The sequence below is a fragment of the Callorhinus ursinus genome, unplaced genomic scaffold (assembly GCF_003265705.2).
Source record: "Callorhinus ursinus isolate GAN/ISIS: 27379988/994484 unplaced genomic scaffold, GSC_fseal_2.0 scaffold6, whole genome shotgun sequence".
Taxonomy (NCBI): domain Eukaryota; kingdom Metazoa; phylum Chordata; class Mammalia; order Carnivora; family Otariidae; genus Callorhinus; species Callorhinus ursinus.
Window position 1 is genome coordinate 11,168,084 of NW_027397068.1, and position 15,613 is coordinate 11,183,696.

Genomic DNA, 15,613 nt, shown 5'->3' on the forward strand with positions numbered 1-15,613 from the left:
GATGGTTAGGTGTCTGCTTTCAGCTCAGGTCATGATCCCGGGGTCCTTGGATTGAGTCCCAGATTAGACTCCTGGCTCAGCGGGGAGCCTGCTTCTCCCTCTCTCTCTGCCTCTCCCCCTGCTCATGCTCTAGCTCTGTGTCTCAAATGAATAAATAAAAAAATCTTTAAAAAGAAATTAATAAAATTTAAAAATATCCCATAGATATATTTCCATGTTGATACATATAAATCTATCTCATTCTAACTTATAGCACTGTTCTGCACAGATGGTATCATATTTTACACAGTTTCCTCCTGATAAATATTTGGATCCTTTCACAATTTTCACCGTTGCAAATAACGCTATAGGGAATATCCTTGTACAAAAAAACACTCCTTCATATGCTTATCTTTGACCCTTATTAGCATTTCTATCAGAAAACATGGAATTCCTAGGTCAACGAATACACACAATTAAAATTTATGAGATACTGCCAAATTGTTCTGATGCCTTTTATCCCACTTAATGTTTTTTGCTTTGGATTGCACTTTCCTATTAAGGTTGTAACTTTTTGCTTTAATTTTTTTCCATGAGAAAAGTACTGTTGATGAAGTTAAATTTGAAAGATACAGAAAAGCCAAATTTAAAATGTATGTGTATTAAACAGAGCTCTACCACATCAACACTAGCATAACTCTTGTTGGTTTTTCTTTCCAGTTTTCCCTTCAAAGGATGAGAAGTTTGAATTGGTTTGCTCCTTTATTTTTAATGGCTATAACCATACCTTAAATAAAAATTTATGGTCTGCTTTAGACTTAGAATATAGGTGCTAAAAAGAAATTCCATTATCTCTTAATAGTATGGAAAAAAAAATCACTCCCAAATGAGATAGGAATTTAAAAGAGCAACACAACAATCTTAGCCCAGAGCATCTATTTCAAAAAAACATTCTTGACTTCAACCAAAAGAGGATATAGATTAAAATTTTTCAACAGGTCTTAAAGACATACAATAAAACCTCTTAACAGTAAACACTGGCATTATTATTTAATGCATTTGTTACTTAAAATAGTCAAATTTTGTTATCCTTAAATGAGCCACTACCAAAATTACTCTAGAAAAATCATCAGCAAAGATCTCCCCCATTTAAAATAAAAATTTTTAATAATTTCCCTCTCAAATTATAGCCATAACTAATGACTGAGCTGCAACGTTCCTTTCTGTGGTCTTTCAGCTTCTTATTTACACCCACTCCCTAAAGCTTTAGTATTCTTAGGGCTCCACGGATCAGTTTGAAAACCATTAACCTAGTAGTAAAAAACATTTGCATGTAAAACTTAATATTGAAAAGAAAGGGAAAAAGGAGTGAGTTTCTGTAAACTGTGTGCATGTTTCGGGCATGTGAAAACATACCTGTTCTTCATTTTCTATCTGGTCACTCACATCTTTCATGCCCTCGCCTTCCCCAATTCCACCTCCCTCATAGTCATGGAACTCAGTTGCTCCCTCTCCTGCTGAATCTTCCATGAATTCTTTGGGCAGGCAAAATCCCTTAAAAATAAAAGAGTGAACAATTAGGTACAAAAGCAACAAAAGACAGAAAAAAAACTGTTTTAGCTTTTCTCTAGCTCAGTATTTTCAATCTGATGGAAATACATCCAGTAGACCTTTGACATTCTTCTTTGCTGATAACAGTTACTATGCAGTTTCAAAGTTTGACATCATATTTAACATGTAAGGTTTTGACTTCGTAGAGGCCCTCTGGTGTGTAGTAATTTCCTTTGGCAAGACAAAAATCAGAATGAATTATGCTAGGACAGTATTTAGGAGCAAGTCACTGAGTAAGGGTAGAACCTCTCGATGTCTAAATCCCAAAGGGATTTCGTCCTTCTTTATTTACTTCTCAAATTAGTAAGCCTGAGAAGAAAGAAAGAGTGGAGGGAGAGAAGACTTGTAACCCTGGAGGTAGAGCAACTTGAAGCAGATGCCACAACGGGAGATTTCATTTTTACTTCAAAAACTGAAGAAAATTTGGTGTAATGTGCAAGTAAAATGTTAATTTTAATATAAAAAACAATGACTCCCCGTCAACTCTTGAGGTAAAACTGTCACTCTTGGTGTACATGCCACATCCGGCATTTTCTGCCAAGGCACCTGGCACAGCATGGGGTCAAGAGTCAAGAACAAGATCAGACAAAGAAACACATGTGAAGGGTTGAGATAAAAGTGTTTTGTGTTGGAAAATAGTTTGAAAAGGAAAATCAACTACTAGGATGTGGGACAAAAATGAACAGAAAAACAAGTAGAAGAAAATAGTGGTTCTCAATCAGAAATTTTATCAGACAAGCTATCAAGTTATTTGTCAATCTGAGGATGAAAAAGTGCTAAAAAATCAGCTGCCAACTAAATAGGAATTAAGACCCCCAAACCAGTCACTGATTGTGACTTAGTTACATAGAAGCAGCTTTCCGTGGTTTAGGTGTTGTAATTACAACCTAGATCTATTACCTTCGCACTGAGTGTAACCTACTTTCAATTTCCCTCAGGACTACTCAGAAAGGATATGAATACAACTTGAACAGACATGTATTCTTAGAATGTTGATTGCAAAATATGTTTTGGTTAACCTACCTAATTTTCCCATTGAGCTACAATGTTTTAAAATAGGTTTTGGTATAGGCAGAATACAGCCATACAGGAGGAGGGGACATTACTACAGTAGCTACATCTAGAACAGCCAAAGGGCTCCTAACACTTTGCTTTTATCAGAACCCCTATGCCCCACCTCAAAGCACAGGCCAAAGTCATTCTAGAGCCTGTCAGACAAGAGCAAGAGCACAACTGGACAAACACAGCTAATCCAAATCTAAGGGCACCCTCACCGTACACTGTCCTGCCACTGTCTTTTGCACACAGTGGCAGGACTCCAAGGAGTGATGGGATGTGACACTGGCTCAGTGCCCATCGGATAGAGGGAGCAAATTGGACTAATTCATTTATTTATTACTCAACAAATAAAACATTTATCCTCTAGTCAGAAGTAAGAACTCTTGACTATTTACAAGAAGGCTAGACGCCATCTTCAGTTTGTAAATTCCTATCTTCCTCAAGTGACTCTCGCCTGTATTATACTTAGATCTGGAGAAAACCTTAGAATACTAAGGAAATCAAAACAAAACAAAGTATATATCTAATTAAAAGTAGTTCTCACAAAAATGCTAAGGAGTGTAGACAGATCTCATTTTATAAATGAGGAGACTGAGGCTCAGGACAGCCTTTGGAGTCTAGGGAATCCATCAGTGGGGGACCTGCAGGTTCCAAAACCTTAGTGGAAACAGGTATAGCAAAAGGGTGCTGGACAAAGCCCTGAAAAATCCACAGGGAGAGCAAATCACCTCCTGCTATTTGTGAAGGTCCCAAAAAAGCCTCAGAAACCATGCACTAATGGGTCTGGAGTATTTGGTACTGGCTGCCCAAGCGTGCTTCCCATGAACAGTCCTTACCTCCTGGGCGAGCTCTGTGAAGATCTGGGCAAGCACAGAGAGCAGCTTTGCAGTGCTACGGTGAGTCGCCAAAGACATGGTCAGGAAGAAGAGGACGAGGTCTGAGTACCTGGAGAGCATGGGCAACAGACGCACCAACAGGCAGCAGGACTGGCTGAAGAACTGCAGGGGAAAGATCACAAGGCCTGCTCATACTACTGAGTTTTCTCTGGGGTAATACAAGATGTTCTGCAACTGGATAGCAACAATCGTTGCACAACACTGTGAATATACTAAACGCCACTAATGGTAAGTTTTATGTATATTTTCTCTTACACACACACACACACACACACACACACACACCTCTGCTCTCTGACATTTCTTCCCTGTTCACACAAACCCTCACAAAAAGTACACTTTTAAATTCTGTCATTTAAGTTTCATTTAGTTAACAAGGTTTTTTATTTTTGTTTTTAAAAAAAATAAGATGTTTATAAACAAATTCTATTCAGAATCAAAGTTGGCACTGGAAGCAATGCTACAGACTTACAACGTCCTACAAAATAAGTTGCTTCTCTGGACTATTACGGACCCAGCAACTGCCCCCTCTGCTGGCTTGTTGTGAAGGGAATGGTATTTGCAGGGTGAGGCCACTGAGCCTGAGTTGACAGCAGCAATACCCACATTAACATCAAATACCCAGGACTATGTGGTTGGGTATGAAAGAATCCCAAGATAATAGATACTCTGGATTGCTGGCATTTTTTGCATCTGTGCATCTTACAACTGTAACCCTTAGCTAGCAAGCCCTAAGCTTTTCAGAGTTTATCAGTGATGTTTACATGCATAAAGAAATCAAATTCTTAGTGATTTTTGCCACAAAGGCCTGCTCCGGGACCATTCACATGGAGCAAAGTGAAAAACCTACTCTGCCTTTGGTTGGCCCACTCTAGATACTAGATAGCAAGAAGCTTATAAAGAACCATTGGTTACCGTGTGCTTAGCTGCTATGCCATCTTCAGCATACGACTTCAGTCTCTCCAACAGCTCAGAGACAGCAGAAATTATTTTCTGCACATGGAGAGCGCTCACGTCGGCCCAGAGGTCATCCTCTAAGAGTTTTGTTAGATGTCCCAATTGCAGTCTCTCAAAGCCTGCTGCCTCTTTCATTCACAGAAAAGGAAGATATGATGAATAACAAAATAAACCCTTTCGTCTCCATTCATCCAGTCATCATTCCTGATATCGGTCCTTAAATATTTAGCCACAAAAATAAAATCAAGAATAAAAACAGTTTTTGCCTGATGTCAGACATACCATCCTCCTCCCGTGGTCTTGTTTGGTCAGTGGTCTCCTCTGTCTTTTTACTGTTTCCCTCTGCTAAGTTCTGGATGGCACAAAGGATGGCCCGGATGGCAGTTTCCACTTGCTCTGAAAAATCTTCCACAAACCCTTCCTCCAACATTTGGTTTCCTAGTAAGTAACATGGTGGGAAACAAACAAAAACTCCAATCATATGCTTCAGTGCCTCTGGAAATCATTAACAATCCTCGTTTGTTATTTCTACAAACGGCCACCTGTCAAGCACCTACTGTGGGTGAGCCACCATGTCAAACTGCTGAACACAAAGATGAATGAGACATTTTCCTCGTCTAGATAAACCTACAGGAGTTTATTACCTTTTATTGAAAGTTTTGCTGGAAGAATGCCAAAAATATGAATATAGTTAAGATGGTGCGTATAGGCGCCTGGGTGGCTCAGTTGGTTAAGCGACTGCCTTCGGCTCAGGTCATGATCCTGGAGTCCCGGGATCGAGTCCCGCATCGGGCTCCCTGCTTGGTGGGGAGTCTGTTTCTCCCTCTGACCCTCTTCCCTCTCGTGCTCTCTATCTCTCATTCTCTCTATCTCAAATAAATAAATAAAATCTTAAAAAAAAAAAAAAAAAAAAAGATGGTGCGTATAAACACCAACTCAGTCCAAATATCAGCCCTCAGCTTTCAGTCTAAGAGAGAACGGTCACTAACAGCGAGTGCGCCTGTGCTGCCTCCCTACACATGTGCTACAAAGTGACATGATCAATTCAGAGGCAAAGTACTCAAAGAAATGAGGCATCAAGAGTTAGGAGCTGTGGGTTCCAACCACACCTGCCTACCTTAGAACCCTGGACAAATATATGTCTGGAACAAAACACAGGGTGTCTTTAGGATAGTCTAGACTTAAATCTACAGGACATCACTCCTACACTGGGCTTTGACTCCCTTGTCGATGACAGTCCTTACCTCCTTGGCTGCCTAAAGCAAGCAGATGTGTCTTCCAGGTAGTAAAGTCATCTGTGGCTTTATTGATTTCTCCTCTTAAATATTCCAGGCTCTCAACTAATGCCATTTGTCGGTCTGTTTGCTCAACCTCAATCCCTGGAGTAAGGAATAAGGACTCCAGGCCTTGCAAATGAACTGACATCTGGGACAGGCAACTCAGCCCAGAAGAGCAAACTTCAAAATCCTTCCTGCAACAACAGAAATGCCACAATGTTGAGAGGAAGGGGCTATACCCTCCTTCCAACCACTAAAATGTAACCAGGGGAAAATTCACTGTATCTTAAGACTTACAGCTAGACATATGCCACAAAGCACTATGAAGGTCCACGGAAAAACAGAGAACTGAAGCAAAAATCCTTTTCATCACTTTATCCCATTACTAAACTCTGAGCAAGCCCCGAACACACAGAAGGATAGTACATAGACACACTCACCAAGAATGAAAGAGAGTCTCGCAAGACTGCTGCCTGATTTTGTCAACATCAGCTTTCACTGTTTTAATGGTTTTCAGCATCTCTGTTAATCTCGCAGTTGACTGTTGCCAAAGCTGGTCCTGTTTCCGCATCCGGCAACCAGAGGGCAGCTGATTTCGAGGTACTGGAGATGGGTAACTCAGTTCTGATGAGATGAGGTCCTGTACTGCTCCGGAAAGCAGTCCCTTGGTGAGCTCTGGTTCCTCTGGGTAGAAGGCAGAAGGCTGACCCTGTGCCTGGGCCTCACCTTGGCCGGGAGTTGGCCCTGCACTAGGGCAGCACTGGAGGAACCAGGAGAGCTGCTCAAGCAGGATCTGGCTCTGCATGGCCAGATGCTGCAGCCTTTCTGTCCACTGCTGCACACCATCCTGAGGGGGGAAGGCCACGGGGTAGACCAGTGGGCCAGTCAGCCTGCCATGAATCTCCTGCACACAGCCAAGGAGGTTCCTGTGCCGAGAAATCCATGGGGGAAACACATGGCACCTTAAACTGCATCACCGTGTTTTTTTAAACAGTAACTTCATTTATTTATGAAGGGGCTTTTTCACATAATCAAAGAGCGGATCACCCAGATAAGTCTGTTGAAATGCCTTTTAAAATACTTAAACACATCTGGGGCGCCTGGGTGGCTCAGTTGTTAAGCGTCTGCCTTCGGCTCAGGTCATGATCCCAGGGTCCTGGGATCGAGCCCCTCATTGGGCTCCCTGCTCAGCGGGAAGCCTGCTTCTCCCTCTCCCACTCCCCCTGCTTGTGTTCCCTCTCTCGCTGTGTCTCTATCAAATAAATAAATAAAATATTTTAAAAAAATAAATAAAAGAAAATAAAATACTTAAACACATCCTTCTAAAGACTGAAAGAAGTGTCTTCAATCTTTCACAAGTGTCAAAACTCACTGCTTATCACCTACCCCCTTATAGCTTTCTCATACCCAACATGGTCACACCACTGCAGTGATTTCAACCATTATAAAAAAAAGAAACATCTTTAATTGTAGTATACTTTGTTAGATAAATCCTTATGAGTAGAGCAGAAAACAGCTGTAGCCAAAGTGATTACAGTCTTTCGGTCAACAATCCATTCAACAAATGGACGACAGCTTTCCTAACTGCCCTCATCTTTTAAGTATTTATTTCCACTGAGAAGCATCCAGGTATGACACTCAGCAAATTGCAACTCTGTGATCCGAAAAGTCTAATGAATATCTCAAATATGATCTGTGCCCAAAGACGGATGCCCCAATACCATAAATACAATCCTGTCATGCACAAATCCCCCCCCCATCTACATCCAGGTGTACTTCAGCCATGGCAACTTTTTCTAATTCGGACTCATCCCCCTGGACTCATCTCCCAGGGCCCATTCTCCCAAGAGGTGTTGCCAGAACCACAGGGCAGAAGTCTATCACCAAAAGCAAGAGGCAGAGCCAAGAGGAATTCCATCTACATCTTTGGGCTTCAAATTTCATTTCACAATTGAAAGCTGACTCACACAATTCTTCCTAATTCATGCCGCAAACCCAACTAACTAGTTAGCGGATACCTGAGGAGTATCCACTGCTCAGTCAGTATGGTCAGGGAGCGCCGCTGTCGGATAAGCATCTTCATCAAATGTGCTGAGAAGCCTTTGCACCGCTCAACGTTGTTCATGCCCATCTCCTGGCAGGGGAAGAAGGAAGCATGCCAAGGTTGTTGCTGGCAAACACTACCACCTATGCCGGTGTCACTAGAAAGCCCGTTCATCCAATACTCTCTGGGGAAAGTGCCCCTTGCTTAGATAAACTATGGGTATATACTGCAGTCTAAAAGCAACACATTCATCTTTTTGAGCAGTGCTTCTCAAATTATGATTCCACAGATCACTGATGTTCCATGAATAGGGACTAGATTTAACATCAAAATTAGTGGTCTTTTCCCAATTCACAAAGGGAAAAAGACCTGAAGACGGCATTCTCTACTTGAGGCTTTTCTTACATAACTTTTCTTATGCATTTGGTCTTGTTGGCAAAGGTAAGTAAGAGAATTTATGATAAAATGCTCTCTGATTAAACACAAAATTACATTGATTTATATTGTAAGTTTAATGATATTCTGCAAAAAGCTCAGTCACTTTCAGTAATGGGCTCCGATCACTTGACAAGACCTGAGAATGGTGCCCTGGAGGAACAAAACAGGAGCTTTCCCTGGGCCCCTGCAATCGGAGGTTCTATCACCCACCTTGGCAGGTGCTGCTAAGGCTGCACTAAGCCTGGCATGCCGTGCGAGAGAACGAAAGAAATATTTCTGGCATCCATCCCATGATGATGAGATTTCTGTAAGCAGCCTGGAAAAGAACTCAACATGATTAACTTAATTAAAACCACTATTTCCTACCCCAGATCCTGAAGACGTAGAGATTGGTATTATTTAGTCACAACCAAAAGTCAAGAGTATGAATAGATTTATTTCTGTGAGGTCTCATTCAGTCAGGTACTCATCAGTCCTTTATGTAAAAGATGTATTATATACTTAGCATTTCAAGTACAGTGGGGAAGTAAATTATGACAACAATATAGTTTCCTTAGTGAAAACTTTATAACTATCTTAGGAGTGAAAGCTAAGGGTCATAAATCCCGATGCCTACAGGGGCCAGGCAGATAATATAAATGATTAAGGACGGCCAAGCACAAAATGATACAGGCCAATGACAGCTGACCTCAATGTGGAAGAAGCAAAATGGATTGTTGAAGACCACAGTGATCTAGAGAGCATGTGTCCTGTCAAAAGGAGGGAGCTACAGTTTAACTTTTAACTGCATGGGAAAGTAAACCCACTTGGCCAGATCGTCCTGAAAAACTGGAATCCAGAATATTTAGGTAAAATTTCTACTTTTGGGGTATCTGCCTGGCTCAGAAGAGCATGCAACTCTTGATCTCAAGGTTGTGAGTCTGAGCCCCACATTGGGTATAGAGATTACTTAAATAAATAGAACCTAAAAAAAATTCCTACTTTTTACAATGTTGTGTTGAATTAAAATTTAAAGCACTCAGAGGACCACTGAGCAAACAAAATACAAATGTATGCATACCCAGCTCATGCCAATTATCAGTTACAACCACCTCTGTCATAGTTATGAACATAGAAATAGCTCTGTCTCAAAGTTTATAGGTTCTCAAACTCAAGAATATATTAGAATAAATTATAAAGAATTTTTGTATAGGAAACAGCTACAAATGTGGTCATTCTCTCCCAGATTTTCACCTAAGAATTCAAATCAAGTGAGGAGACCTCAGTAAAATCAGAGGACCAGAGGGTGTCTGGGTGACTCAGTCAGTCAAGTGTCTGCCTTCGGCTCAGGTCATGATCCCAGGGTCCTGGGATGGAGTCCTGCATGGGGCTTCCTGCTCAGTGGGGAGTCTGCTTCTCCCTCTACCCATCCCCCCTACTCGTGATCTCTCACACAGTCTCTCAAATAAATAAAATCTTGAAAAGAAAAAGAAAAAGAACATCACAGGACCAAGAAAATAACAGGAGAGGTGAACACAAGGAATAAAGGAAAAGATACTTAAAAAAGAAAAAAGGGTGCCTGGATGGCTCAGTTGTTTAAGCGTCTGCCTCTGGCTCAGGTCATGATCTCAGGGTCCTGCAATGGAGTCCTGCATGGGGCTCCCTGCTCAGTGGGGAGTCTGTTTCTCCCTATACCCTTCCCCCCTGCTCATGATCTCTCACACACACTCTCTCTCTCAAATAAATAAAATCTTAAAAAAAAAAAAGAGAAAGGAAGAAAGAAAAAATCAAAGGACCAAAAAAATAATGGGAGAGGTGAATATAAGGAGGAAAGGAAAAGATACTTTAAAAAAGAAAAAAAGCATGCCTGGGTGGCTCGGTTGTTTAAGCATCTACCTTTGGCTCAGGTCATGATCTCAGGGTCCTGGGATCGAGTCCCCCATCGGACTCTCTGCTCAGGAAGGAGTATGCTTCACCCTCTCACTCTCCCTTCTCTGCTCTCCTCCCCGCCCCAAATAAATAAAATCTTAAAAAAAGAAAAAGAAAAAGAAAAAAAAGGTGGGGGTTGCTGGCTGGCTCAGTTGGTAGAGTAGGCAACTCTTGATCTCAGGGTTGTGAGTTCAAGCCCCATGTTGGGTGTGGAGCCTACATGAAGGAAGGGAGGAAGGGAGAGAGGAAAGAAAGAAAGAAAGAAGGAAGGAAGGAAAAAAAGGAAAGAGGGAAAGAAGCAAAGAAAAAGATAGAAAAAAGAAAGCAAGAAAGAGAGGAAAAGGAAAAGCAAAAAAATGATCTCTTACTGAATGCTCACCACATGCCAGATCTCAAGGCAGGCACTTTTCCAAATGTTATCTGTTCAGCAACACTAGGAGAGAGGGATTCTATCCCCATTTTGGCAAATAAGGACATGGAGGCTTAAATTGCTTGTTCTATTTATAATTTAAAAAACAAACCTAGAATCAGCCTCCTGAGTGTTGCTGACTATAGACAATGCACTCCGGATATCTAATGGGTGAAGATGAAGCATCTCTTGAGGGTTTTTTGAACGGGCCCAGGCAAGACCTTTGCGATATGACAAACCTAGGAAATAAATAGCATGTGTTTAAGAAACTCAGAAGAGAATGAATGTGCCATGCCCCCCCCATCCCACCGCCACTGCTACTCAAAATAAAGTCCTTGGAATAGCACCAGGAGCTTGTTAGAAAGCAGGCTGTGAGGCCCTGCCCTGCACCTACTGAAACAGAACTACTGCACTCAATGAGATTGCCTGAGTCATTTGTACACACACCAGAGTTTGAGAAATGTTACTTACTAAGATATGTTGAAAAGGTGGGTGCTGTACAACATATGGTGATGAAAATAAAGCACGGTTTCTGAGAAACCTCATTATAAAACTATGAAAATATTTGGGAATCACAAATGGTTCATCAGAGGAATTTCATACGTGACTAAACTCTCAGAATGGCATTTCAAAACCTGGCCTACAACCTTCTGTTCCCCACCATCTCAACTGTCTCTAGAAATTTCCCCCAAATCACCCACATTGTTTTCCTCCCTAAGAGCTGGTAATCATTTTTATCAGGTTTTAAGTGAGAACCTTACCAGCTTTTGCAAGGTGCTGAAAGAGGTCTGCTAACGCTCGCTGCTTCTGCAGGAGGATGTGCTTGGCTGCTGACCGCTGCTTCTCCTTCTCGGCCGAGGGCTCCAGCTTTAAGCTCTGCAGCTCGCTCACACAGGAAATTACTTCACCTGAGGAGAAAATGAGGTACTACTAAAATCCAAAGGGCTTATTCATGTGTTAGAACTGATACTCAAGGGGCGCCTGGGTGGCTCAGTCACTGAGCGTCTGCCTTCGGCTCAGGTCATGATCCCAGGGTCCTGGGATCGAGCCCCGCATTGGGCTCCCCGCTCAGCGGGAGGCCTGCTTCTCCCTCTCCCACTCCCCCTGCTATGTTCCCTCTCTCGCTGTGTCTCTCTCTGTCAAATAAATAAATTAAATCTTTAAAAAACAAAACAAAAATCAAAAAAAAGCCTGATACTCAAGACCCAGAACTTTGTAGGAAACAAGAACTAGGTGACATTCATCTTTAAGGCTCTGATAACTAGTATAGTCCCTTACATTCTGTAAATTCTAAATTAAAGGAATCAAGATGCATGGAAATAGAAAATAAAAACTCATGGATTTCATCTCTCTCAACAAACAACCCAAATAAAAGTAGTTATTCTTTTTTTTTTTTAATTTAGGGGTTTATAATTGATGATGCAAAAAGCACTTGTTGAGCACTAATGTGTAAGAATTTAAATCATCTGAGATAAATTTCCCATAAATATGATACATACTGAGGTCCTATCCTGTACCTAGTTGGTAGATGTTCCCATACTCTATACAACTCCAGAAGAGCAGATTTCTAGCTGCTTGGAGAGGCACAAAGAGATCTGTTCACTTTCTAAAGTCTACTCAGCTAAAGAGTGGACTAGAAGAGAGGACATGAACCCTGGCCAAAACAACTCTGAAACCCAAGTTCTTTCTCCAGCACCACACTGCTTTGCTCAGGACTCACGGGTACCTGTAACATGAGGCTGCTGCCTGCCTGCCATAGGCAGTGTTATGGGCTGTGTCCCCCCAAATTCATGTTACAGTAGTCCTAACCCCCAGTGCCTCAGAATGTGACTGTATTTGGAGAGAAGGCCTTTAAAGAGGTAATTAAAGTAAGATGAGGCCATGTGGGTGGGCCCTAATCCAACCTGACTGATGTCCTTAATGAAGAGTAGGACACGAGAGACCATGTAAAGACAGAAGGAAAACAGACATCTACCAGCCAAGGAGAGAGGCCTCAGAAGAAACCAAACCTGTGAATACTTGGATTTTGTATGTTTAACCTCAGAACTGTGTGAAAATTAATTTCTCTTGTTTAAGCCACCCAATATGTGATACTTGTTAAGGGAGCCCTAGCAAACTAACACGGGCAGTCTAGCCTTCCAGAAGAGAGCAAGTGTACCATTATATGGACACTGCAGGAGGTTAGAGAATTCTTTGCATCACAGAGTGGGTACCTTTTCCAGAAGATGCACATGGAACCTTCTATTTACCCTGATCATCAGGCTCAGGCGGGCAAGGTCATCTTGAGAATGGATATTATTAGGCTATTATTCTAACAAGTTCTAAAAATAAAGAGCTCCCTGAGATCAGACTGTAGCCTCACTGAAGAAGGACCAGTCTCACTCTGATACCACACTCACTGGGGGTGAAGAGGGGTGGGGACAGTAGTAAAGGCCGCCAAGACCTCAATCTATGAAGTTCGGGAATTCCTTCCCCAGCCATTGCTATTATACTACAGAGCAAATCTTGGCTCTCAGCTTCCCTGTGCTAAGCCAGCCAGGGAGATGAAACTGCTAGGTCTCTCCACAGTGAAGACAGCAAGAAGAAAACTGTGGATGAATCTTCTCCTTTAACTCAAGGGAGACATTTTGAGAGGTAGGGATAGTTTATGGATTCTGGGAAATCCATCTCTCCAACCAACAAGAGCTGACATAGACAAGGCTATTGTAGAAAATGGCATAACAAAGCATTAGTTTACATGAGAGGAAGACAAGATGAAAATTAAGACAGCTTGTGTGGTCTCAGCTGGCTCCTGCATCTGGGCTCTGTTAGTTTTTAGCCCATTTGTTTATTCATGTAACTGCTCAACACTATTCAAGAGATTAAAAAAGGGCGGACGTAACCAATTCCCACCCTCTTGGGGCACTGGGGAAAACTGAGAGAGCAAACCCAACCCTTTCCCCCAGCTGCTGGCACCCACCTGTGAAGTGATCGAGGCCCTCCACTAGGTGAGGCAGGCGGCTTTCCTTCATGAGTGTCAGGCACATCTTCCTCATTCGTTTCATGAGCTTCGGCAAGCGACGCAGCAGCTCTCCTTCCGAGGGGAAAGGAGCACCCTGACACTGTTCTGGAATTACAGCCTGTGAGACAGAGCACAAATAAGATACGGGTGCCAAGTTTATTTTCTTTTGATTATATTCATCAGCTCACTGTTTTCTGTCACACTGATCAAAAATTTAGATTTGCTATTGATGACAACATAGGAGTTTCAGGGATTCTTCCCTGTGGCTAGCATGGGTAGCTCCCTGATGATCCCAGAGCTCCTTACATCTAAGGATATGATGCGGGAACACACATCCTGTAACAGACCTGCTCACCCAAGGTCTCCATGACTGTTACATTTTCTGGAATTTTGCAAGCCAACTCTTAACTATTGGTGCTTGAATTGACCATGATGAGAGAAATAATAGCACGGTCTTCAGCAACCACCACAATCAACACATCACTGCACACATTCGCTCCCTGTGTAGCAGCTTCATCATGGGGTAGCCCAAAGGCAGCTTCAGTGGCGTATTCCTCAACTGATGCTTCGAGTCTTCTGTCACAGGTAGATGGCAATCTTCACAGGTAAGCACAATGCTTACTTCCCATAGGTGACATTAAACTTTCAGCAACAGGACCGATGCTTTTTGCCTTATTATGCAGCAGTGTCAGGCATAAATACAAATATTGTCTTTGTCCAAAGAGTAAGATTTCAAAGGCATTCCCTTGCCTAGTTTAGGGACACTCCTTATAGAGAAAGCACAGATCTCCCCTGACTGGCCCAGGAATAAGCAAAAATTATCTCCCAAGGTGTACCTGTGCAGCTGCAGGCCGGGCCAACAGGGTCTCCCTCAGTGCCTTGTTCAGACTCTGAATGGGGGATGCCTCACTAGTGGCTGCTGCCTGTGACAAAAAATCAGGCTGTTCCTCCTTGTCACTCTCCACCAAGGATGACCGGCAAGGTTCACTCAGGACAGCTTCAAATTTCTTCATGAATTTAAAGAGGGTCCTGGCCCCACAGAATGACAGATGAGGAGGGAAAAATGGGTGGAAAGTGAGGAAATGTAAAAATGGCATAATGCATACACACATAACTTAATAACCTGTACCTTCTGTATACTTGGACTCCTTAGATACTCATAACCATCCTGTTTGTTTTTAAGGAAAAGTAGGGCAGGTATTGTCATTTCCCTTTTCTAGAAGAAAAAAACTGAAGCCAGGAATGGTGGGATCACTTCGCTCAAGGTAAAACAGCTAGAGGTGACAGAAGACTCAGCCTTTCTATAGTGCTTAGCCTGCTTTGTCTCAAAGCACACCAATTCCTTTTGTATGTAGACTTTGCTTTGGGTGGTAAGGGTGCTGCTAAAAAGCCACACCAAAACAATCTAATGCTTCATAATAAGTTCAAGGCAATACTAAGGCCACATTAACAATGTAGTCTTGCTACCTACCATACAGAAGTTTTGAGCTTTGGTCACCCCCAATTTTTTCTTTTAAGTAGGGCTTGAACTCATGACCTTGAACCAACGCAGGGCTTGAACTCATGACCCTGAGATCAAGATCTGAGCTGAGAACAAGAGTTGGACATTGAACTGACTGAGCCACCAAGGTATCCCTGTCACCCCCAATTTTTTAAAAAACGAATTACCTGTGTGTCTTTTCCACAGATTGTTTAATGGACCAGAAGCTGACATCATTCCACTTGGATATTTTAACAAATTCCTGTAAGATACATGAAGATCAAGGAATGGCTTTATAAAGCTGGTGTCATTCTGTTTCTTTCTAAATCATCTGTTTGCTAAAGACCAGAGCCCACTCCATCCCAAATACCGGACTGTGTACCAGTAAATAAGTAAAACGAGTTTAAAAAAGGAACCACATATTTGTCACAAAGCAATGAAAAAAGAGTGCTGCCACAATAAACAGGTCACCTGATATGTATTCCATTTGCTGGTTCCACAACCACTGAGTTATCAAAAGACAGGGCCCTCCTTTCCCCCAAGGCATCTTGATG

General features: G+C 42.2%; 1 protein-coding gene across 2 annotated transcripts in view; it reads right to left on the reverse strand.

Annotated features, from left to right (window-relative positions):
- Window positions 1-15,613, reverse strand: part of MDN1 (midasin AAA ATPase 1) — a 158,028-nt gene that overhangs the window by 22,915 nt on the left and 119,500 nt on the right. For both annotated transcript variants that reach the window (XM_073893610.1, XM_025862627.2), the window contains exons 72-84: window positions 15,248-15,321; window positions 14,416-14,608; window positions 13,538-13,697; window positions 11,340-11,486; window positions 10,691-10,817; window positions 8,472-8,577; window positions 7,798-7,913; window positions 6,220-6,705; window positions 5,747-5,973; window positions 4,785-4,940; window positions 4,461-4,630; window positions 3,486-3,647; window positions 1,396-1,533 (exon numbers count right to left, since the gene is read on the reverse strand). In XM_073893610.1, coding sequence (XP_073749711.1) covers window positions 1,396-1,533; window positions 3,486-3,647; window positions 4,461-4,630; window positions 4,785-4,940; window positions 5,747-5,973; window positions 6,220-6,705; window positions 7,798-7,913; window positions 8,472-8,577; window positions 10,691-10,817; window positions 11,340-11,486; window positions 13,538-13,697; window positions 14,416-14,608; window positions 15,248-15,321 — 2,262 coding nt within the window. The remainder of the gene's footprint in view (window positions 1-1,395; window positions 1,534-3,485; window positions 3,648-4,460; window positions 4,631-4,784; window positions 4,941-5,746; window positions 5,974-6,219; window positions 6,706-7,797; window positions 7,914-8,471; window positions 8,578-10,690; window positions 10,818-11,339; window positions 11,487-13,537; window positions 13,698-14,415; window positions 14,609-15,247; window positions 15,322-15,613) is intronic.